At 35.7% G+C, this 24,675-nt stretch overlaps 3 protein-coding genes across 7 annotated transcripts; 2 read left to right on the top strand and 1 right to left on the bottom strand.

The window, feature by feature from the left end:
- The first annotated feature begins 31 nt into the window (after positions 1–31).
- Positions 32–15,404, top strand: LOC126760970 (jmjC domain-containing histone demethylation protein 1). Of its 3 annotated transcripts, none has more exons than XM_050476830.1 (6): positions 32–471; positions 2,208–2,341; positions 7,945–8,105; positions 8,162–9,552; positions 10,229–10,968; positions 11,668–15,404. In XM_050476830.1, the coding sequence occupies exons 2-6, from the start codon at positions 2,279–2,281 to the stop codon at positions 13,135–13,137; spliced, it is 3,825 nt and encodes a 1,274-aa protein (XP_050332787.1). In that variant the 5' UTR covers positions 32–471; positions 2,208–2,278; the 3' UTR covers positions 13,138–15,404. The 3 variants fall into 3 exon arrangements, with proteins under 3 accessions (XP_050332787.1, XP_050332779.1, XP_050332795.1); XM_050476822.1 differs by having other exon boundaries at positions 32–866; XM_050476838.1 differs by lacking the exon at positions 32–471 and adding an exon at positions 1,946–2,134.
- LOC126761058 (protein Red) lies at positions 14,260–24,426 on the bottom strand. 2 transcript variants are annotated; one of them, XR_007667307.1, is made up of 3 exons: positions 22,848–24,425; positions 22,615–22,777; positions 14,260–14,396 (listed from the first exon to the last, which is right to left on the bottom strand). XR_007667307.1 is itself a non-coding variant. In XM_050476974.1 (2 exons), the coding sequence occupies exons 1-2, from the start codon at positions 24,333–24,335 to the stop codon at positions 22,706–22,708; spliced, it is 1,560 nt and encodes a 519-aa protein (XP_050332931.1). In that variant the 5' UTR covers positions 24,336–24,426; the 3' UTR covers positions 22,554–22,705. The 2 variants fall into 2 exon arrangements, 1 of the variants encoding a protein (XP_050332931.1); XM_050476974.1 differs by lacking the exon at positions 14,260–14,396 and having other exon boundaries at positions 22,554–22,777; positions 22,848–24,426.
- LOC126761045 (zinc finger protein 614-like) lies at positions 19,166–22,649 on the top strand. Of its 2 annotated transcripts, XM_050476958.1 has the most exons (6): positions 19,740–19,854; positions 19,908–21,345; positions 21,437–21,526; positions 21,581–22,039; positions 22,126–22,272; positions 22,331–22,649. In XM_050476958.1, the coding sequence occupies exons 1-6, from the start codon at positions 19,834–19,836 to the stop codon at positions 22,378–22,380; spliced, it is 2,205 nt and encodes a 734-aa protein (XP_050332915.1). In that variant the 5' UTR covers positions 19,740–19,833; the 3' UTR covers positions 22,381–22,649. The 2 variants fall into 2 exon arrangements, with proteins under 2 accessions (XP_050332907.1, XP_050332915.1); XM_050476950.1 differs by having other exon boundaries at positions 19,166–21,345.
- Positions 24,427–24,675: the final 249 nt, after the last annotated feature.

The raw sequence follows: 24,675 nt of genomic DNA, 5'->3' as shown, positions 1-24,675 counted from the left end.
CTTTATGCTACTACTTGGTTGTCATTTCCATTAAATTTCGCTTAAAATCTTTTCAAAAATGTCTAGTATTTTTAACTTGTTGCAAATATTAGATGCCACTGGAATATCTCTTGAAAATCCCTGAAAAAGGGAAATATTAAAAAAAATCCGTAACAATGCGTTACTTTTAAGAAGCAACATTGTATGAAAGTGATAAAGCGAAAATAAATAAAAACGGATTTAAATTGTGTGCAAATGTTGACATGGTGGAGCAAAATGGAGACGAAAAATATCGTTGTTGGAGACAAGTTCCGTTTTCATTAGTTTCGTTGCCATCATAAGGTGTGGACGTGTGAAGTTAGTTCACTCTGCGCTGATACATTTTCCAGCGCAAAATATCGGGACAGGGCAATAGCATTTCTTGTCCGCTGCGTGCCTCGCGAGATTTACATCAATTCATAAAGTGGATAACAAACGAAACAAAAAATTCCCGTATGTTTAGGTTAAAGTAAAATAGTAATTAAAAATTATACTTACAAGGTTTTTAAATAAATAGTGAATAATAATAAAAAGAATATAAAGGTGAAGAAGTGATTTGTGCGAATCTTAGAGATTACCATAATAAGCAACCATCATAAATATGAAATAAAATACATATGTATGTATATGTGTACATATGTATGTGCACTCCACAAGGGAATCTGAAAAAAAGAATAGGCAATCCAAAGTAAATTATTGGTATTGAGCTGTAATAAGAATTTTTTAATGTGATATACATATGTACACACATAACTTCAATATGAAATCACACATATGAATAAAAAATATATGCAAAAACGATAATGATAGTGAAATATAAAAACAGATGGACAGGATGACAGTAATAAGTAAGTTCGGGGGTAATTGAGAACGATTACTAATACATTGAACTAAACAACGGTATATATTTTTTAAAGTGAACAGAATTTATAAGCATTATGCAAAGTAGTAGCCGGTTAATGAAAAAATAAATAATAATAAAATGCTTGTCAATAGATAAAAATTAGTTTAAAACATATTTTTAATATGCAAGTTAAAAAAAAAAACATTTAAAGATGTTCTTTACGGAGATTATACTCGTGCATATACATATGTATGTATATAAAACATTTAAATGCATTCATTTAGATTTGCTTATGCTTACGTATGTATGTATATAGAACTTTTTCTTTAAAACTGTAAGAAATAAAACGAATTTTGACAACAGTTGTGCGCACATAAAGTCTTACATAGTAGAAACCACTTTGGACTAATTGTAGTTTTCAATATTTATTATTTGATTGAATTTTGATTTTACGAGACTTAAGAACAAAATTCTGCTGCAAAACATATCAATAGAATCTAGCAACCCAGCAGCAACGATGTCATTTCGGGAAATGTTCCATTTCAAAAGGCCGGTCATACACTACGTGCTTGTTCAGACATGAAAACTTTTGTTCCGGGAAAAAAGTAGCTAGTTGGAAGGAGGGATATGTTAGAAAATCTGCATACCCATATTTTGTGCGTAATATGCATAATAATAGAAGTATTATAGAAAATGGTGTGAACGAATTATCAACACCAAAAGAGAAGTTGCCCATATAATGAGCAACAAAAGTTTACGTGTATGAATAGAGTGATTTGTTGCCATATGCAGTTTTCTCGTCTAATTTTTAACATTTCAGAGCTTGAATTTCACAAATTTTAAGGGTATATAGATTTTACTTTTTGAAGTTATTTTACTGATACCCTTATTTTTAGTACCTCACAGTAGTAGTAATTGACTGAAATGTGTGAAATTTTATGTGACAAAGGGAAAACGAGAAATTAAAGGCAACACTACGTTCGTCCAAAATGGGTAAAATTTACGCGGATAGGGAGAATAAAAAAGAACGAAGAGAGAGATACGTTCGTTTAGATACTTACCAAACTTGCACGTTTAGTATGTTGCGGTTCGCTTACTTTGTTAGTTTATTAAATTTTCAGTGCTAATGTAAAAAAGTGAAACTACATAATTGTTCTACGAGTTGAGCAAACGTCATTTAATATCAGTACAAGGCAGAGCCGCTTAAAAAGATAACTATACAAAAAAACTCGTGGTTGCACATAATATAAAAACATTTTCTTCATTTGAAGAGTTAGTTGAACCTAAATGAAAACATAAATAAGTTATTGTGCTGTGCTAAACTATTTTATATATATTTTTTCAGTTAAGAAAGAACGCTAGAAAACGTGATTTGTGAGTGTGTAATCTGAATATAGCTAAATAAATACGGAGGCGATGTCCGAAACGGGGTCGCCGGGCAAAACTCAGAAAGGTGGACAGCAGCAGCGTCGCCAATTGGTAAGTACAGAATTCTTTCAAAATAAAATTATACTTTGCAATCAAAATTATAAACAAAATTTCTAATATCAAGTTCTTATTAATATTGTATTGTTTGACAACTAAAAGAACATGTTCAAATAAACGTATGTATGTAGAATTGAGTTTTTCCGCAGTTTTAGTTGCAGAGTCTACCAAGAGCGTTGCCCGAAATAGCTGGCTGCATTGAATGGCCAAAAAGTCGTGTGATAATGGCGTATACGCTAGCTAAAGTGAAAAATACAGCTCGGCAAATAAAGTGGTGTTGTGAGACATTAACGACTCAACTCTCAACACAACCCTCCAAATCACCTAGTGCATATGTACATATACATACATATATAAACGTCTGTATATTGTAGATAGGGTGGAGGTGAACTCGTTGAAGCAGTATAGTTTTGCCGACGTATTATCTATTTGTTTAATTACATTGATGTATTTGGGAAATTAATAATGCATCCGACAGTTAATTTTTATTATATACTCAGTTCTGTATAAGTTCTAATTTAAAAGATAAAAAAAAACTAACCTATGCCGGTTAAAATTTAATTCTGGACCAATAACTACTAATGCCAGCCGCAAATCAAATTTACCTCAAGTTGTTTAGAAACGGATAAGTGATTTTCGATGATTAACAAAGAAAATATTGAACATTAGTATATACATATGTACATAGATACATATGCATAAACATACATATAATATGTGATCTGTATATATTTTCCTAGTCACATTTGCATTTATACATATATGTATGTACATATGTATAATTGATTCTAGTATTCATATACTTGATCAAGCGTTATAAATTTGTTGCTGTACACGTAAGAGTGCACGCAATAAATAAAAAAGGCCCGTAGGACGCATGGCAGAGCTGTACGCTATTCACGGAACGAACAATCACCAATTGTACCAACGCGAAGTACTCAAAGCAACTGACGCTGCTCAAAAATTTTCGCACGTTTAAAAAGAACTTGAGGATGCGCCAGTATGCGGGTGATGCCGCATACGGCGTATACATATCCGCATACCTGTGTATATAAACAAAAGTCACTCAGTCACACAGATACAAAATGTAAATATTCTTGGGTAAAGCCGTTCAAATAATGACTGCCACCAGCAGTCTCTCAGAGAGTATGAATGTTCTTCATGAGTTAACCTGTTCGATACAGTGCTGCCAGAGCGTAGCCTTTTTTATATACACATAGATCTCGATAAAAAACAATTTTTTCACCCAAATAATAATAGTAATGACAGTAGAAAAGGGGGTACTCTCATGTGAACGCATACATTTTACCACTATTTAGGAAAATTTTTTTATGTGACAACAAAATTCAATCATTTTAATTTTTTAATATATTTTTATTTGTATTTTGAAATGTACAAAAAAAAATTTTTTTTCGTTTTTTACATTTTTAAATATATTTTTTTTTTTTTAAATCAAAGTAGTCCCCAACAAAAAAAAGTAGTTCACTGGTCATGGTGATAGCGGCTGTTCATGTTGTCTGAAATAAAAAAATTGAATGGATTATTATTTAGTAGTTCTGCGGCTATCGTCCCTACCAAATATAACACAGGCCAACACTCAATTTTCTTCTTTGAATTTATCAACTGATTCTAGTTAATTTGGGTGCGCTGAATTCAAATCAGTAATCAGTTTGTCTCTATCAGCTCTAGTTTTCATGATATAGCTTTTTTTTATTTTTTTTTCAGGTCATAAGTTAAGTGGAGGGTATTTTTTTAATTTTGTCGGGCTGTGTAATCAATTTCATAAAAAAAAAATTCGAGCTTCAAACAAAGTCTCGAAAATCTTGTTTTTTTTTCGTTAAAAATCGTTAAAAAATGAAAATATTTTCGAAAATAAACAATTCTGGTAGGTCTGAATTTTTCACAGCATGTTTTCAATAGGTTTTACTGTCAAAATATAATAAAAAAAAATCGAGGCTGACATTGTTTTTGCTGTTAATACTTGTTTCAAGATACCTTGTCTGAAACTCGTTTGGTATCGAACGGCTCGGAGAGGTCCTTACCGATCCTGACGGAGCTTTTGGTATTGCTCAACGTCAGTTTACACAGCCGGCAATCCATCGGCCTCCGCCGCTTTGTTGTTCTTCAGGCGAGGAATTGCTATTCGAACTTCTTCATGGTCGGCCAATGGAACGTCTGCTCCATCGTCATCGATTAGGGCATCGGGTTCGCTTTCTCCTGGCGTTATGCTTTCACTGCCATTCAGCAGGCTGTGGAAAAGTGTTCCCTCCATAATTTAAGTATGCACTAGGCATCGGTTACTTGATCATCTCTGGGGGTTCTATAAGAGTATGCTCCGGTATTTTTTTTCGAGCATTACTCCTGTCAAGCTCTTCGTACTCACGCATTTCGGCCTCTCTCTTTTTATACTCTCGCAACAATGTTGCTAACGAGAGTATTATAGTTTTGTTCACATAACGGTTGTTTGTAAGTCCTAAAACTAAAAGAGTCAGATATAGGGTTATATATACCAAAGTGATCAGGGCGACGAGTAGAGTCGAAATCCGGATGTCTGTCTGTCCGTCCGTCTGTCCGTCCGTCCGTGCAAGCTGTAACTTGAGTAAAAATTGAGATATCATGATGAAACTTGGTACACGTATTCCTTGGCTCCATAAGAAGGTTAAGTTCGAAGATGGGCAAAATCGGCCCACTGCCACGCCCACAAAATGGCGGAAACCGAAAACCTATAAAGTGTCATAACTAAGCCATAAATAAAGATATTAAAGTGAAATTTGGCACAAAGGATCGCATTAGGGAGGGACATATTTGGAAGTAATTTTTTTGGAAAAGTGGGCGTGGCCCCGCCCCCTACTAAGTTTTTTGTACATATCTCGGAAACTATTATAGCTATGTCAACCAAACTCTACAGAGTCGTTTTCTTCAGGTATTTCCATATACAGTTCAAAAATGGAAGAAATCGGATAATAACCACGCCCACCTCCCATACAAAGGTTATGTTCAAAATCACTAAAAGTGCGTTAACCGACTAACAAAAAACGTCAGAAACACTAAATTTTACGGAAGAAGTGGCAGAAGGAAGCTGCCCCCAGGCTTTTTTAAAAATTGAAAATGGGCGTGGCGCCGCCCACTTATGGACCAAGAAGCATATCTCAGGAGCTACTAGACCGATTTCAATGAAATTCGGTATATAATGTTTTCTTAACACCCTGATGACATGTACGAAATATGGCTGAAATCGGTTCACAACCACGCCTTCTTCCAATATAAAGCTATTTTGAATTCCATCTGATGCCTTCTTTGTATAATACGAGTATAAACATTAGGAACCAATGATGATAGCGGAATAAAACTTTACACAAATACGGTATTTGAAAAATATGTAAATGACGGATAATGAAATCTCGATTATCACTTTACCATGCGAGAGTATAAAATGTTCGGTGACACCCGAACTTAGCCCTTCCTTACTTGTTTTGTCTGCAAATGCACCTTGCTTTCCTCTTCAATTCTCGGTATCTGCCATCCCGAACGTATTGTGATCGATTGTGACGTTGCGAGGTAGGCAAACTGTTTTCTTTCCACTGCGTCACCGTACTCCTTCTCGTACCAATGATTTTGCATTATCCGAAAACCGATGGTTTCGTTTGCAGTGTACGTAAGGAGCTTGAAATGCCGTACCACAATTCCTTTACACCGAGTTGTTGACGAGTACTCTCAGAGAGCAGGGTTGCAAGTCGAGTAGAAAATCGTTATTGCAATGCACTTATTTGATAAAACTAAAAACTGATTTGAATGATTTTTTTTTAAGTGTGCTATTTTTCTGTCCATGACTGTATGTACGTATAAAAATTACCCTCTTTTATTTTGATCACGTACTCGCAAAACACCATATCATTGATTGGAAGGAAAACAGACCATTTTAACTTTAGTTTTAGTTGATTCATATTTTGATTCTTCTTTCGAACTTGAAACCACCTACCTACACACATACTTGTATATGTACATATATGTATATATGTTTATTTGCTGTTAAGCCTGGTTAGTGTCTGCATCTAAGAGATGTATGCACATACATCAATCCTTTGTTGTTCACAAGGAACTTAAGGTGGCTAAGGTGTAATAAAAACATGCAGAAACGAATAAAGTAAATGTCGCCAAACTACTTTTTCAAGGAACAGGTATAGTAAGGAGGTTTGCTATTAAGTAAAATATCGTTTTGCGATTACTGTGTGTTCGATACCTCAATTACGTTTCGTTTAAAGAACGCTTAAGCATATATGTATGTATGTACATACGTATTTACATACTCTCATACCTTTGCTCGCATTATGAAGGGCAACAACTTGTTCCTATTACACTTTTTCCAAAACAGAAACTTTTGCTGAGTGGCATTCACCACTTTTGCTGGTAAATATGTATGCACATACATACATATGTACATCCGAGGTTGTAGTTGATTCTAGAGTTATTGAAGGTCGCTTGTAGTGCTCGAGTTCTCTAGTCGCAGATGGAATTCCCAAAATATCCTCCTTAAAGTGTGGGTAATAGTGACTGTTCTTGACGACAGACCACGTTATAATGTTAAACAACTGAGCAGACCCGTAAAATGTTGCCGTGTCGTGATTTTTCGATTCACGCTTGCGCAGTTTTGCCATAGATAACGTTTTGCTCCGATACACATACATACTTAAACCCACTCAAAAAGATGGTAGTGTTGAGCAGAAAACTCAAATTGTACATTAATGCTCTTTAATGCACTCAAGACATAATTTCACCACAGATAAAGTTATAGCCTGAACAAGAACAATAAACTCAAATTTTATCTGAGTATGTTGGTGTACTAGCCTCCTAAACATTTTCGTGTTATCGCTGCTTACTCACTTCTATTGTTATTTACTGTGCTTATTATAGCGGTCAGGAAAACTCTATTTACTTGGTTGTGATATACACAGGTATGTAAGCATATGTGCAAGATATTTCCGTTTACCCCACCAGCTAAATTAGTAATTGTTGACAATAATCAAGCTTACCCCCATCCTGTCACTTGCCGCTGAGACCTTCCTGTTGCTCTACGCTCTAATGCCAATTTTCTCAGTTCAAGCTATATGTTGTCACTGCAATTATGTCACAAACTTGCCGACTGTATAATAAAGTAAGGTGACAGATAACTCGAGTGACGCCAAAAACACTATCTATCGTGTAGCATATGATGTATGTATGTGCATACACTCAAGATCAAAATTGATCGGGGATGGTCCATTTAAACTGTGCGCGTGACTCCAATCTATAAAAAAATGTTTGCTTGGATCGGTGCAATCAGTTTTTATGTTGAAGTCTATGGTGAAGTTTGAGCTCTATATGCTATTTATTGTCTGTTTGGCAGCTGTTTGAGAAATAACTTGCGTAGGACTCAATATCTCCAAAGTAGTTGTACGTCCTAAAAAAAATTAAACGAGTTTTTTACTTACGCAGCGTGTCATGCTGCCTGCAATCAGATTTGTTGTTTTAAGAAATTTATTTATCTTTGCGAAATATCTAATAATAATGCTAAGGCGATAACTAAATTGTAATAAAAATTATTATTTCTGTTCTTTTAGCGCGAACGTAAGCAACGAAAGCTGTATCTCGAAGAATGGGCACTCGGGGATGATGATTTGGAGGGAACACGAGGGTTCAGCGTTTCAGAAAAATTGGAATCTTCTAAGTTTGCACAAACTGGTATGGTTCGAGAGATGCGTGGCAGTGATTTGAGTGTGGCGTAAGTTTATCTATTCTCTTATCCTAAAAACAATAATAATTCGTTGCCTATTTTAGTTTTCTTCAACAATATGGCTTTAATATTCCATTGTTGTTTCGTGAAAAGACGGGTTTAGGACTGCGGATGCCCGACTCTAACGAATTTACCATAAACGACGTACGTCTGTGCGTTGGTTCCCGTCGTGTTTTGGACGTGATGGATGTGAACACTCAAAAGAACTTACAAATGACAATGAAAGAGTGGCAACAGTATTATGACAATCCACAAAAGGATCGACTCCTTAATGTAATTTCACTAGAATTTTCTCATACGCGTTTAGACAATTATGTACAATGTCCAGAAATTGTTCGTCAAATCGATTGGGTGGACGTAGTATGGCCTAAACGTCTCAAGGACTCACAAAGAGAAGGTACCAATGTGTTGGGGGAAATGATGTACCCAAAAGTACAAAAGTACTGTCTTATGTCAGTGAAAAATTGTTATACTGATTTTCATATTGACTTTGGCGGTACTTCGGTTTGGTACCATATTTTAAAGGGTAGTAAAGTGTTTTGGCTGATACCACCAACAGAAAAAAACTTACAATTATATGAGAAGTGGGTATTATCTGGAAAGCAGGCGGACGTTTTCTTTGGTGATACAGTGGAAAAGTGTGCTCGAGTATACTTAACAGCTGGGAACACTTTCTTTATACCCACTGGTTGGATACATGCTGTATACACGCCAACAGACACACTGGTGTTTGGCGGTAACTTCTTACATTCCTTTGGTATAGTTAAGCAACTTAAGACCGCGCAGGTGGAAGATGCTACTAAAGTACCACAGAAATTCCGATATCCTTTCTTCACCGAAATGCTGTGGTATGTCCTAGCACGATACGTATATACACTACTGGGCCACTCGCATTTGGAGGGTGAATCTTCAGTAAGTGAGGAGGAAATGTCTAAACGAGGACATGTGCATCTCACACACTATGAACTTTTTGGTCTAAAGGAGATTGTCATGTATCTGTATGATTTGCCACCCCAAAAGAAAAATGTACCCGAATTGGTGCGGGATCCAGTGGCATTGATCAAAGATGTGCGCACGTTGGTAGAGCGACATTGCAAGGACAAGCCGGAGCTGGCCATAACGGGTGAATCTGTATTGAAACCGCCCGGTCAGATGCACCCTACGTTTCAGGTGTACGATCGTACGGTTGTAAAGCAGGAAATCAAAGCGGAAATCGCACGTAAAAACGCTGAAATCATACGCGAACAACAACAGTTAGATGCAGCGAATGCCGCAAATGTCGCAGAAAATATATCGCTCGACCATGATATACAAAATAATGAAGATACAAATTCAAAAACGAATATTGTTCCCATAACAAATGTGGTTGATAAAGGTGGTGTCATCGTAAAGGAATATAAAAATGAGCCTATAGAGAATGGTGCCCAACAGACGGGTAAGACATTAACATTTATACATAAATCCTATTGGCTTATGTGGCTTTATTATAGATAATTGAAGTATAGGTATGTTTTGACATTATAACCAATATTGTCAATATATTTTCTTAATTATTTTTTATGGACCTATCGAAATAATTAATTATTTAAATTTGTACAACGTGCGGGAGTATAGAATGTTCAGTGTCTCCAGAATTAACGCACTATTATATATCGTCACCTGAAATGCAAAATAACGTATCATCAAAAAATTCGAAATTGAGTGCCTTATTGATTATGATTCACTACATCAAATTGCATTCATAATATTACATAAGTCCAACATTTTCAGGTTCTGCCCTCAGATGTAAACCAGTTTTAACCAATATTAAAAAAATTTTTTTTCACTCATGTTCCATTTTATTTCGTGTTTCATTCATACCACTGTAAATTTTCGAAAATGTTGTTACGTTATTTTGCATTTCAGGTGTCGATATGTATGTATGTATAAGTGTATTTTTTTTTTTTTTTTTTAATTGAAAAAAGGTAATTTAATTACAATTACAATTTATATATATAGCACTAGCGGTTAAGCCATCAGCTTTATATGTGTATTTTATTTTTTAGATCGAAATGAAATTTAAACATTAATTTAATCTTGGAAATATGTACATATATTTATTCCTCTACTAGCTACATTCATTTCACCCACGGATAGTCTTAAGTATCGCCCTCCGAAGAAGATGCACCTCGCAAATGCTGTTGCTGCAGCGGCACATCAGGCCAACAACACTGTCAGTGTTATCGCATCTTGCTCAAGTTATAATTCAGCTTCAACGGCAACAACGACCATTTCAACTGGAACAACGGTTGCTGTATCCAACCAAACACAAAATAATTCACATGCACAGCCACTTACACATAACACAAATGCCGTTAACACTACCGAAAATTCTTGTCTTTCGCCGAACGATTCAAAGTTGTCGCCAAATGTCACCGGTACTGGTCAACCGCGTCGACGGCGAACGCGCTGTAAAGTCTGCGCTGCTTGCCAGCGTTCCGACTGTGGGGAATGCAGTTTCTGTTTGGATATGGTGAAATTCGGTGGACCTGGACGCGCTAAGCAAACTTGTATGATGCGTCAGTGTCTCTCGCCCATGTTGCCGGTGACAGCACAGTGCTTCGTGTGTCATTTGGACGGCTGGCGCCAAGTACCCGTGTCCCCGCAAACTAAGCAGCTGGCTTCACTCGAGGGACCTTCGACGCTAATGGAGTGTTCGGTGTGTTATGAAATTGCGCATTCTGACTGCGCGAGGTCGTTATTAGACGGCACCGAAGATGCAGCAGACGCTAAAGGTGTAGTAAATGAAGACCTACCAAATAGTTGGGAATGCCCAAGTTGTTGCCGATCTGGAAAAAATAATGACTATAAGGTAAAAAATACAATAATTCGTTTTCTTTCTATATTATAATTAAAACCGAATTCAAAATTGAATTTCAATAAAATTTTGGTAACTGTGTTCTCTAATTTTGGTCCACATGCAAATGGGTACCATTTAGTACATTACATCACAAGTGGACATTGTTAGTCTTCGCTCCTGCCGAACTCCGAGTTCTCCGCTCAAAAAAGTTTATTTACACATATGCTATAATTCGACAAAAGCAGACAAAAAAAAAAATAAACATACTTACATATTTACTATAAATCTTTATTATCAAATTCAAAAAAGTCTCCTTAGCCAATACAAGCATGACAAGGCGTTACGTAGACCCGACTGTTGCAGGAACGATATAAGCTTGTATGGCCTTCAGTCTATGTTCGGGATTAAATAGATTCTCCAAAACATTTCTGCAACATTTTCAACGATTCCGTAGCCCTGAACTTAGATTCACAAAATTTTTGTTTTTCAATTTTTTTCCATTGTAAATATCGCCAAATAATTGATATACATATATAGCGATCAAACTTCATGCGAAAAAAAATCAATCTAGGAAATAAAAGGCAAATGAACACTTCAGCACGCAATAAAAATTAGTCCCCAGACACCACCCATTAATTTAATGAATTTTGAAATCGGTTATTTTCATAATTAAATAAATTTATTTATTTGGACATTCTTTTTTGAATGCAGCCTCGTCACTTCCGTGCCCGCCAAAAGTCTTCGGAGGTACGACGCACATCAGTTGGTGGCTCAAATATCATTACAGCCGGTCACGATCACGACAGCAACCAATTGCCACCGCCAATTGGGCAATACAATGACTTCGTTTTCACAAGCGAATCGGAAATGGAAAGCTGCTCTGCCAATGCTGTACACTGGAAGAATGTTGCGAAGCGCCATCACCATCAAATTGAAGTAAAGACAGAACGCCATTATGATACTTCTTCGCCGGGTATCTCGCCCCATGCAGCAAGCGATCGCATTAAGAGACGTAAGAGTGACGATGGCTTAAGCTTATGTAGCAGCATGCAGGACAGTATTGATGCGGGTGCTTCCATGGATTGTCATGTGGGCGTTGGAAACGGTGGTATTGTTAGTGGCAGTAATGGTACACAAATGTTGCGAAAGAAGAATTCAATACGATCACAGTTGGCTCAACAAATGCTCAACTCTTCAACGCGAGTTCTCAAAAAGCCACATTATGTAGTGCGACCAGCTGGACATTTATCAACAAGTGGTAGCGGCTTGTCGGGTAGTCATATTGGAGGCGCAAATTTAGCGCTCGATCCAACATTGTTGAAAATCATGTTTCGCTACCTGCCCCAAGAAACGCTAGTCACTTGCTCTTCGGTCTGTAAGGTGTGGTCGAATGTGTCTGTGGATCCTGATCTCTGGAAGACAATGAACTGTGCAGAGCACAAATTATCTGCTTCACTGTTGACAGCTATCGTTCGCCGACAGCCAGAGCACTTAATACTCGACTGGACACAGATAGCCAAAAGGCAATTGGCTTGGGTGATTGCACGCCTGCCTGCTCTTAAACACTTGTCGCTACAAAATTGTCCCATTCAGGCAGTGCCAGCTCTACACACTTGCCTTTGCCCGCCATTACAAATATTGGATCTCAGTTTTGTGCGTGGTCTCAATGATGCAGCCATACGCGATATACTGTCGCCGCCCAAGGACTCGCGACCTGGCCTGGCAGATTCAAAAACGCGCTTACGTGATCTTAAAACTCTCAAACTGGCCGGTACCGATATAACTGATGTGGCATTGCGCTATATAACGCAAGCATTGCCGAATCTAGTTCACCTTGATCTTTCATCATGTCAGCGCATAACTGATGCCGGTGTGGCACAAATTGGCACATCGCCGACTGCCATCGGTAAATTGGTCGAATTAAATTTAAGCGCGTGTCGATTGGTCTCCGAGTTTTCTTTGGAACATCTCGCTAAATGCGAGCAATTGATTTGGTTGGACTTGCGGCACGTGCCGTTGGTACCAACGCAGGCGGTGATAAAATTTGCAGCCGAATCTAAACACGATCTCTGCGTGAAGGATATAAAATTGGTGGAGAAACGGCGACCACAGAAAGCGACACAGGTGACAACGTCCTCAAGCTTAGGCGGAATGGGTTCAGTAAGCAGTTGGAATGACTAAAAATATATTAGGAATAGAACCAAAAACTTAGTTGGATAGTTAATAATCGAAATTAGATTTCGATAAATTATTGAAATGCATAAAATTATTATAAGAGTGCAGTACAAAAAAAATATATATGTACGCATGCAGCAAAGCTGGAAAACATTTCTTACTACGCTATGTGTATTTGTGTAGGTATAATGCAGAGCTAGCAGGAGCATGTATTAACTAATCAGTACAGTATAAATGAAATATTAAACTTAACTCACGATTTTAAAGTGTTTGAAGAAATCACGCATGAAACCAGTTATAGAATATAACAATAATGGAAACACAACATAAATTTTAAAATTGTATATAATTTGCAAACGCATTATAAGTGTAAACTGTATCTTTTGTTACCGAATATCTACAATACCATTCAATAATTGTGCAGTATGACTGTCCTAGATCGTATATAAAAAATAAAGTTTATTGTGAATATGAAGAAACCTAATCTAATTTGAACCAAGTCAGCTATAATGGCGATAGGATTTATTACAATAACTTGCACTCACCAAGACCGCTTCAACATTTTCATATCTTCAACTAACACTACCCACTTTAATTTTTTTTTTTCAAATATGTAAAATTGTAATCAGCAGAAGAAGAACCCAAAAAGGTCAAATAAAAATGCATATATATATTTCCCTGCATAGCTCCAAATATACATCAAATTAACGTTTGAAGAACTACATATATCAAAAATGCAATTAGTGCACATAAGCAATATGAAATGTCGTAATTGACATATGTATGTATGTATGTATGGTATACATGTGCATACGTATGGTATTGGTAAATTTGTTTTAAAAAATGATAGATACTTACATACAAAAATAATATCATTCTTCATATGGTTTATCAAGCTTTGTAAGAAGCTTGAATGAAAACTTTTAATTGTATGTAGATGTGTATTCTAACATTAAGCTTTTATAAAATATAAATAGTATTAAGCTAAAGTATAAGCGCTCATGTTAAAGCAAATTTGCATACTTATGTATGTATGTATGTATGTATGCACATATACATATATAAGCCTTGTAAGCTCACAAAGGCAATTTTAAGGGGGGGTAAGGTTAATTCGTGTAAAACAAGGACTATTTTTTGATTTGTTCTTTATTTCTGATGAAACAATGATATTCTGTTACACCTTCATGAACAAATATTAGAAAATGAGGCAATCATCTTGAAAAACAGTTGGATTGCGGCACCCTCGAACCTTGGTACTGGATCATCTGAAATTAAAAAATGAAAATTATATCGTTAGATAATGACTTTTAAAAAAAAAATATTAACAATAGCTTTCCAACGATCGTGTTCACAATTTCAAAACGATCGGAGCAGTGGGTGAACTTTAGAAACGTGTGTTCTGGAAAAAACGCTTTAACCATTTGAACACTGATATAAAACTTCCATAAGACAGGTTACAAATGGTCGAATAATTCGTGAGTTTTGCTCGAAAAAAAATTATAACCTTCCTCCCCCTTAAGTACCTTGGGATAGTTAAAATTATACACACTTGTTCACGCTTAAATTCATATTCCGATGACTTATCATCAACGCTTTTAGTTAACCGATAACGTTGCTAATATTACGGAGTTTGTGTCGCAAATAATGCAACAATTAACCCCACACTATAAGATTACTTACATACTTGGTATGACATTTTAAAATGAAACTTAAGTGGTTGCCTGAGAATACAAACAACAACAAGAGACTATTCCATTGGAAAAGCTTGCGTAATGGATATGAATTTTGTTTTCGTTTTCCGTTATCGATTTCCTTGTTTGTACATACATGCGTACATATGTATGTATGTATGTACTTGCGAAACATTTTCATTACAATCATAGATACATACGTAATGCGCATTACAACAAACTCTTACTAATAAATTCAATCCATTGTGCATACATACGTATGTGTGCATGCATGTATATGTATGTGTATTCCACAAGTGAATGCAATATTAACAAATTAAATTATATAAGTATGCGCATATTTTTAAATATTTAAATAGACATACGCTAATTTTTGTATAAACACACACACATTGAAATTTTAAGTCTAGTTATAGCACATAAGTACATATATTTGAAATGGGCACGTTTAAGCGTGTTACACAACCGCAATTACATACATATAATATGTAAATATGTATATTTAAAAAAAAATGTATAAAATTATAATTCAAATTTATTGTTTTGCAATAAATATGATACATAAATTCTATTTAAAGACAACGATCCGAATAATGATTTTATAATTTATTAAAAAGAAAAAACGATGACTTCGGTTGAACCGAAGCTTTGATACCCTTCACAAGTAAAACAGACAAGAACTTGATTTTGATCGGTCGGTTTGTATTGCAGCTATATGGGCTATCGTCATCCGATCTAATCAATAAGTTCAGAGTTTGTACTGTTGACTTTGACAATAATCCATGCCGAATTTCGTGAAGATAACTTGTCAAATAAAAAAGTTTTCTCTACATTCCTGTTGAGTATAAAAATGGTTGGTTCGGATAAAATCACGTATTACATTACATAATGAGTGCTTGGTATTTGTTTTTTTTGTTTTTATACTCTCGCAACAAAGTTGCTAAAGAGAGTATTATAGTTTTGTTCATATAACGGTTGTTTGTAAGTCCTAAAACTAAAAGAGTCAGATATAGGGTTATATATATCAAAGTGATCAGGGTGACGAGTAGAGTTGAAATCCGGATGTCTGTCCGTCCGTCCGTGCAAGCTGTAACTTGAGTAAAAATTGAGATATCATGATGAAACTTGGTACACGTACATATTTCTTGGCTCCATAAGAAGATTAAGTTCGAAGATGGGCAAAATCGGCCCACTGCCACGCCCACAAAATGGCGAAAACCGAAAACCTATAAAGTGTCATAACTAAGCCATAATCAAAGATATTAAAGTGAAATTTGGCACAAAGGATCGCATTATGGAGGGGCATATTTGGACGTAATTTTTTTGGAAAAGTGGGCGTGGCCACGCCCCCTACTAAGTTTTTTGTACATATCTCGGAAACTACTATAGCTATGTCAACCAAACTCTACAGAGTCGTTTCCTTCAGGCATTTCCATATACAGTTCAAAGAAGAAAGAAACCGGATAATAACCACGCCCACATCCCATACAAAGGTTATGTTGAAAATCACTAAAAGTGCGTTAACCGACTAACAAAAAACGTCAGAAACACTAAATTTTACGGAAGAAATGGCAGAAGGAAGCTGCACCCACGCTTTTTTAAAATTGAAAATAGGCGTGGCGTCGCCCACTTATAGAGCAAAAACCATATCTCAGGAACTATACCGATTTCAATGAAATTCGGTATATAATATTTTCTTAACACCCTGATGACATGTACGAAATATGGGTGAAATCGGTTCACAACCACGCCTTCTTCCAATATAACGCTATTTTGAATTCCATCTGATGCCTTCTCTGTATAATATATATGTACATTAGGAACCAATGATGATAGCGGAATAAAACTTTACACAAATACGGTATTTGAAAAATATGTAAATGACGGATAATGAAATCTCGATTATCACTTTATCATGCGAGAGTATAAAATTTTCGGTGACACCCGAACTTAGCCCTTCCTTACTTGTTTTCATATCACAGGCTGCTAGAACCAAAACATTATACAGTAATTTTTAATGGTTAAATCCAAGGGGAGTATTTATAACTAAGTTTTTTTTATATTAAACAGTTTATAATAAAATATCAGTATTGAAACTAATGGGTGCTGGTTCACACCCACCGTGAAACCAAAGTTAAAACTACATACGCCCGTCCAATCTGCACTATAAATAGGTATATGGTATATACCTACATACATCTGTTATGTCAACATATGTTTGAATACTTAAATTATGACTGAAATATAATAAAGTATCAATACATAAATCACGAACCACAATCATCGGAAAAGTTCGAACAGATTTTAAATAAAATTATGAATAACTGGCTATCTGTGTTATTTCGTCAGTGTTTGGACGTTGAACTTGAAATACATTCATTCGATTGCTTACATTCCTTCGATTATATGTATTTTTTAACTAGACAAAAATGCTCAAATAATCAGTGCTAAAAACGTCAATTCTTTATCAATAAATCATTGCGGCACTTAAACACTTGCACCCCACTGCTCGCATACCATACACGCGGCACTCGGCTTAGTAGCCTCAATTTACGTATCTCTGTGAATTTGACCACATACATAGTTGATTTTTCATAATAAGGCGTAGATTTGAAAAGGCACATTGCATCAACTTAATACAGTACACCGTCGGTAAAAGTAGCCGGTAAAATTGCAGATCAAGATTGGTGTAATAGTCGAATCCTTGTTACTATGAAAAACTAAAGCAAAATTTTGATGTTCACCGTGAGACAAAGCAAGACTATTAATTTAATTCACCATTTTTTTAAAGGTTTCATCAGGAGGCATACCGCCAAAAGAAACATCAAAGGCTAAAAAATATTATTAGATGATTTTATCATGGAATTAATTTGACAAAAGTCTATGAAATATAGAATGTTGGTGAATAAGGCAATCACGAATGCATAATATAAAAAATAATGATTTTTGTTATTATTATTTGCTGAAATGTGTAACGTGGTGTGATATTGACTGACTGCTACATATGCAATTCTCAGAAAACATAACATTTTGTTACTTTAAACCACATTTTTCATTTATTTTAAGGAGAACGTTGAAAACTAGTAGAATGTTTTTTATATCCAATTTTTAAGACATACATACATACTTAGATTTTGAAGTCGTAAAATGTCTGTGATTTCTTCTCTGAGGGTTAAATCTGTATAAAAAGTCAGATACTAAGGGGGAGCGGGGTTAATTCGCATAAAACAGAGCAAACTATTATGATTTTTGGGGAATTTTGAAATTTTAATTTTTCACTCTTTGGGAACACATTAGAGAAAAGAACGCGATTTTTTCCGATTAATTATTGTAAAATTAAAAATACTAACTGATTTGGAAATAAAAGCTCTCCAGCATAGCTTGGTAAATTATGTAGAGAAATAGTTTTGAAGGTATTAAAAATACTAATAATTTCGTCAATTTTGCAACTATCGACTTGATCTTTAGACACAACATTCTTAAAATATTCTGCATTAATTTGAAACATTTTAAAACCCCTACCCCCTTAATATTTCCTGCACTAAGTGGCCTATTCATGGCCGACTATGTGTATGCTCTTAATTGAAGTATATTTTTATTTTTAAGGCATATTCAAAAAAATCATAAACGCACATGTATATCTAAACGCAGGTGTATATGTATGTATGTATTTAAAAATAGCAACTAACTCCACATAAGAAAAACAGATTTGTTAGTGAAGACCGCACATTTCAATATAATTATATGTACAGCAGCAATAAATGTGGGGTTGTTCGTAATTTTCGATCAGTTGAAAGAGGTTTATATATGTACAAGCATTACAAGTTGGAGATAATTGCTGTCCACTTTATTCTACTATCCCGGAGATGAGTTGAGTGTTGTATGTCAAATTATAAGCCCATCTACATATGGTGAGTTTTTTGTTCTCGTACATTATTGCTTAGTGGGTATATGAAAAAAAAACATAAGTACCAACAAACATTTCAATATACTATATACATATGTATGTATGTATGTATGTATGTCCAATTTAAATTTGTTACTTTCTCCACCGCAAGATTACTTATGTGTTATCTTTGTCATTATGATTTGTTACTACCGTTCTGAAAAATAGAGTCTAAGTTTTTTACTTAGTCTATTTAAAGTTGTTTTGACTGTATACGTTGGACGTTACAGATGCATATGTATTTGTATATAGAAGTGTGAAATCCCTTTACACATAATTGCAATTATATTTCGCGTTTTGCAATTAATGAATGAGTGCATTTAGTGACATCTATTGAGTAAATAGCCAATTGTTTACTTATAACAATATTATTTACATAATATTCTTAACTTTTTTTTTACAACAACGCAGACGCAAACACGCAAAGAACAAGCATATATGAGTGATCGGTAACAAAATTGATGGAGGTAGCAGCAGTAAGAGTAGCAGTAGCGAAAACAATATGATTATAGTATTAAAGAAATGTGTGAGACTCCGTCCAAGTGATCGAAATAACTGCGACTACAAGCCAGTTTATCGTAGGCATGGGTTGCAGCGTGTACTGTCGCACCTGTGCTGTACCGCCTAGAGACTTAGCAGATGGAATGATCGATATTTTTGCTAACACGAAAATTACTGAACTTTTAAATACAATAAAGGAATGGCAATTGGACATTACGCAGGACGATGGACTGTCGCAGTGTATTTGTAAGAAGTGCGAATTGGCGCTAATTAAGATTAATACATTCCGATTGCAAGCGTTGAATGCAAAAAAATACTTGCAAACGCGACTTTATTCAATAGAGACAACAGGCGGGGTTGGAGAATCAATCGACGACAATGAAAATGACCTTCATACGAAAACAAATTATGGTGGAGTAGAGATGCATAATAGGGAAATATTACCGCGTACTTTGCAATCCGAGTACACATCTATACAAATGTGCAAAAAAACGATAAATATATTTAATTCAAATGAGAAAGTGAGCGAGAAAGAACAATCAAACAATTTTGAATCAGGTTTAAATGCAGTCGTCGAAGAAAGGGGTGAGTTTCCGTTTGATTCGAATAATGAGCCTAGTAGACCACACGAATTTCAGGTAATACTAATTGAAGAGGAGGAGGAGTCGACACAGTGGATAAGCGAAGACGAAGACGAAAACGCGGAGGAGAAAAGATTTCAACCACATTCGATGGGAATTGTTGAATGTGAAGAACTTTATGCTGGAAATAAAAAAACTTCAGCGGAATCTATTGAAACACATCCTATACATTTGCATAGTTTCACTAAACCTTCAAAAAATAAATCAACTGAGTTCATGCCCAATGAAAAAACATTGAAAAATAGAAGGCAAGGACCAAAAAAGATATATTACGAAGTAAAGCCAAACGAATCTTCTAAAGTTTCACCACTTGTTGATAATAACACATCAGGAACACAATTTCATTTGGTTCCCAAAGAGACAATAAAAGAAATTGTACCTATTTATGAAAAAAAAGACCAAACTTTAGAAGATCCAGCACAAATAAGTGATATTGAAACATTATTAGCCACAATAAGCAGCGGGTCATTTGAATCAATTAGAGATTCTAGTCCCTGCTCTGCCGACGATTTACAATCAGTGCTTATGAATCAATTCACACTTCAAATGATCAACGCAAATTTTAACATCCTGGAAAACGATTTACAAATTGACGACTTCGACACCTTGCTGGCGGCAGTTGATGAGCAAGCCTCTTTAGGGTCAATAAATAATAAGGAAAAATATTCAAGTTCTCTGAAAAATGGAGGAAATGTATTAAAAGTAAAAATGGGTTGTTGTAAAGGAATGCCTGTACCATATATAGGAGAAAAGGGAAACGAATGGGAAATGAATGAAAAAGTTATTCCTTTACAAACAGCAACAAGAGAATCTAAATTTTTAAATCATACACCAAATGGTCCTTCCTATAAATTGGCGTATAATAAAAAGTCGATAGACAATGTTGTTAAAAATGAAAAATCAAGCGTAAAAGCAACATCCGTCGCTGGTCGCTCAAATAAAATAACTTCAAGAAGTTTGCGTTGCCGCCTTTGTGTACACTCTGTTTCGGACCAGCCTATTTTCGCCACCAAAGAGATGCTGGATAACCATATAGCTACAGTACACGATGATAAAGAACGGCCTTATAATTGTCCTCAGTGTGCGGCACGGTACCGCACGCGAAGCGGCTGTGTGGCACACATAAACGCAATACACCTTAAAAAGGGGGACAAATGCGAACTGTGTGATAAAATTGTTGCAGGCGGCGCCGGACAGATGCGTATGCATATCGAACGCAATCACACCCACGGCAACTATACATGTGAGATCTGTCATATGGAGCTGAAGAACATCTCACTTTACAATTTCAAGTATCATAAAAGATGGCACAATGAAGATAAATTATGGAGATGCGAGCTCTGCGGGAAAGCGTTTGTTACGCGCACACATTTAATAGAACACAAAGTGACGCACACACGACAAGGCGAATTTCTCTGTACACGGTGCGGAAAAAGTAAGCAAACACCTACATGCTCTACATGCATATGCTTTGTATATATCTGTATATAAAAATTAATTTGTTTAAATTAAAACTTTATTTAAAGGTACGCGCAGTAAATGGGAACTTCGTACACACCTCTTTACCATTCATGGCGAAGGAGAAGCGCCATTAAAGTGCAACTATTGTGATGAAAGTGAGTTGAAAATGGCATAAGGAGAAACTTTTTTTTTTAACAATTTCATTGCAGAGTTCACTCAACATGTACAGAAACGTGCTCATCTTGAGCGATATCATCCTATGGAGTTGGCTAAGCGTATAGTTTCGTGTACAAAATGTGAAAAGCATTTCTCTACAGAGACGAATCTTCAACGGCACATTAAACAACAGCATAATGAGGTTAATGCCGAAATGGAGCTCTCCGATATGGTGACCTCTTCCACACCACAATACGAAGGATTCATGTGCGCACATTGCCCTCGTAAATATCGTTCTAAATACGCACTTATTAAACATCTGAAGGTGCATGCGGTGATGGCAGATAGACCATATTCATGTCCAGATTGTGAGATGCACTTTAAGCACTTCTCAGAATTAGATAGGCATGATTTGCAGCATCATGCTACAGTACGCCCTTACAGATGCGATAAGTGTTTTAAGGCTTTTGCTACCAAAACAGCGCTTAAAATCCACGGACAAGTTCACGAAGGTGGGTAAATAAAATGATGAAAATGCTATTCAATAGATAATTGTATAGTCCGCTAACGGTCTTGTTTTTCACTTTCACACTACTAGCAAAGGGTAGAAACTTTCGATGTCCAGAATGTAATCAACGCTTCAAATTTGAAAAATCTTTAAACCTGCACATTATTTCCCACAAAACAATGCGACACAGCTGTGAAATTTGCAAAAAATCATACATACGATTAGCACAATTGAAAAGTAAGTATATGTATATGCACAATATTTAATTTTTGGTACTAACTGCTCCTATTTATAGCCCACAAAAATCGTTACCATAAAAAAACGAGTGATACAGAGGAAGAATAACTTATTCAACTAAAGAAATACGTATTATAATACAACCATAAACTGCGATCACTTCTGCAAAAAAAATTCTGCCGCTATAACAACAACAACATAACTTCTACATAAAACCCAAAACTATTCGGGGAATAATATGGCTACTATAAAAGCGTTGTGGAAAAATATAAATAATTAGATTACAGCAAATGTACTCTTAAATTTATTTTAATTCAAAACTATTAATGAGTATGTACTTACATTATAAATTAATGAAACTGGATATATATGTGAAACTATTCTGTATAACTCTTTATATAATTTTGTGGTCTGTTGCATTAATGTTTGCCTACTAATATTTAGCAGCTTTGTAGTCGGGTTCTTCTGCTCCTCCTTTAGGAAACTTTCGTTTTTGTATAATATTCTGAAGAAGTAATAAAACCAAATTAATTTTTATTTGAAAACTACGGTAAGGCAACTCTATTATTATGTACCTGTATTTTCTGCCATTCGCGATCCAACTCTGCCTTTTCGCTCTTCTCTGTTTTGTTTTTTCGAGTTCGTCTGCCGTCTTGCATTTTGACACCATATTGAAATGCAGCTTTGGGTAAAGCCTCCTTTGTGCTCATATAATCGGAATATTCCTCTTGTGTATCGAAATCCCATCTACCAATAGGTCCCTTTTTATTGCCCAAATCCATTTTCGTATAGTCTACTTCGTCATCAGAATCATCGATGGCATCATTCATTTCTTCTAATCCCGGATAACACTCAGCATAACCCTCTGGTTCATTGGCAAAGCGCGAAGCTATCGCCTTTGTAATCTTTGGCGGTGGTGGTATATTAGTTATTAGCGGCTCGGGATCTTCGTTTCCTTTTACGTCTGCGAAGTAAGATCCAGCCACACCTTTTGGGTTATTGTTATCTAACTTTAAACCTTCCTTCTTAGTGTTTGGTTGATACTCTCCAATATCGTCGTATATGTTGTCACCTAAAGCTTTACCACTTAAACCACCACCATCACTTAATCCAGTAATATTCAATGTTTGTTCCATTTCTTTTTCATAGAAAAGTGGTTTATCTTTATCTCTCTTTTTGTTTTTCTTATTGCGGCCACCAGCACGTAAATAGGAGAGAATTTGTGAAAGTTTATTTATAACAATATCATTTGTAGTAAGCGTGGCGATATCTTCTCGATTAACAGGCACTTCAAATTTTGACCGTATTAATGTCGTTGGAATATCGGTTTCTCCCAAATCATCCTCTAAATCAATAACGTAGGCCATGCGACCTGGAGCAAATAATTCATTACAAGACACTTCTTTAGAGCGTCGGGCTTGAATTATATTGAAAATATTTCGGGCCATTGCGCTTTTTATAGTCATATGATCATCAGCATCCTTGCTTTCAGCTTCAGCTTGTTCAGCTGCAGCGGTTTCCGCTAACTTTTCAGTAGCTGCCGCAACTGCCAATGCTTGTTCTTCCACCTCTTTGGTTTGTAATTCAGAACGTACTTTTTGTAAAAGGGCATAATCGAGACCTTTTACCAAATGCGTGTGTCGCATATCACCGCCTAAAAATTTAGATTCCTGTATAATTCGACGACGCCGCTCAGCTGCATCTATGCCTGATTTTAAATCCGGGGCAACAGCACGATAAGCATTGGTGCTACTATGACCAGGCGTGCTAACGTTTTGATAATCTGGATTTGCCCCATCACGGCGTTCCCTGGCTCGATCGCGATATTTTTCGGATAGTTGTTGCAGTTTACCATCTTCTTGTTTTTTAAGTGCTGCATAAAAATTTTTCTTTTTTCTACGCAAATCATTGCGCTCACTACTTGAACCTTGAGGTTTTTTCTTTTCGATAGACGACGATGTAGCTGTTGTAGAATTTGCAGGTGTACTCCCTGGTGGTGGCTGACGAGGAGTAGCCAATAGCTTACGAAAATCATCGTTTGTCAAACGGACTGATTCAGCCATTTATCTGATAGTATATGAAAAAATTGGCAATTAAGGGAACCAAAAATATTGATTGTAAATATTTTTAATTAGTTATGTCTGAAAAATATCGCGGATAGGAGATTTCAAATATCGATATATTACCTATCATATTTATTTGATCGATGTTCAATTTTGGATTAAAACTTTGCCTTACAATGCAACCCATCGGCAATAACTATTGCGGACCAACATTTATTTTATTATATAAAATATATAACTAATGTTCAATCTACAGAACCATTTGGTATTTTAATGATTATGAATAAAATGTTATTAGGAAATTAGAGAAAGTACACAATCTACTTTCATATATTTTTAT

This window comes from Bactrocera neohumeralis, chromosome 2 (genome assembly GCF_024586455.1).
Source record: "Bactrocera neohumeralis isolate Rockhampton chromosome 2, APGP_CSIRO_Bneo_wtdbg2-racon-allhic-juicebox.fasta_v2, whole genome shotgun sequence".
In the NCBI taxonomy this organism is placed as follows: domain Eukaryota; kingdom Metazoa; phylum Arthropoda; class Insecta; order Diptera; family Tephritidae; genus Bactrocera; species Bactrocera neohumeralis.
This window is presented reverse-complemented; position numbering and strand designations above follow the sequence as displayed.

Bases quoted from the DNA above. Each gene is read 5' to 3' on its own strand.
- LOC126761045 (XM_050476950.1), top strand. From the start codon at position 19,353: ATGGGTTGCAGCGTGTACTGTCGCACCTGTGCTGTACCGCCTAGAGAC. The intron at 21,527-21,580 runs GTGAGTTGAAAA...ATTTCATTGCAG, and splicing joins GTGCAACTATTGTGATGAAA to AGTTCACTCAACATGTACAG. The intron at 22,040-22,125 runs GTGGGTAAATAA...TCACACTACTAG, and splicing joins CCACGGACAAGTTCACGAAG to CAAAGGGTAGAAACTTTCGA.
- LOC126761058 (XM_050476974.1), bottom strand. From the start codon at position 24,335: ATGGCTGAATCAGTCCGTTTGACAAACGATGATTTTCGTAAGCTATTG. The intron at 22,778-22,847 runs GTACATAATAAT...TTACTTCTTCAG, and splicing joins GCGAATGGCAGAAAATACAG to AATATTATACAAAAACGAAA.
- LOC126760970 (XM_050476830.1), top strand. From the start codon at position 2,279: ATGTCCGAAACGGGGTCGCCGGGCAAAACTCAGAAAGGTGGACAGCAG. The intron at 8,106-8,161 runs GTAAGTTTATCT...TGCCTATTTTAG, and splicing joins GGCAGTGATTTGAGTGTGGC to TTTTCTTCAACAATATGGCT. The intron at 9,553-10,228 runs GTAAGACATTAA...TTCCTCTACTAG, and splicing joins GAATGGTGCCCAACAGACGG to CTACATTCATTTCACCCACG.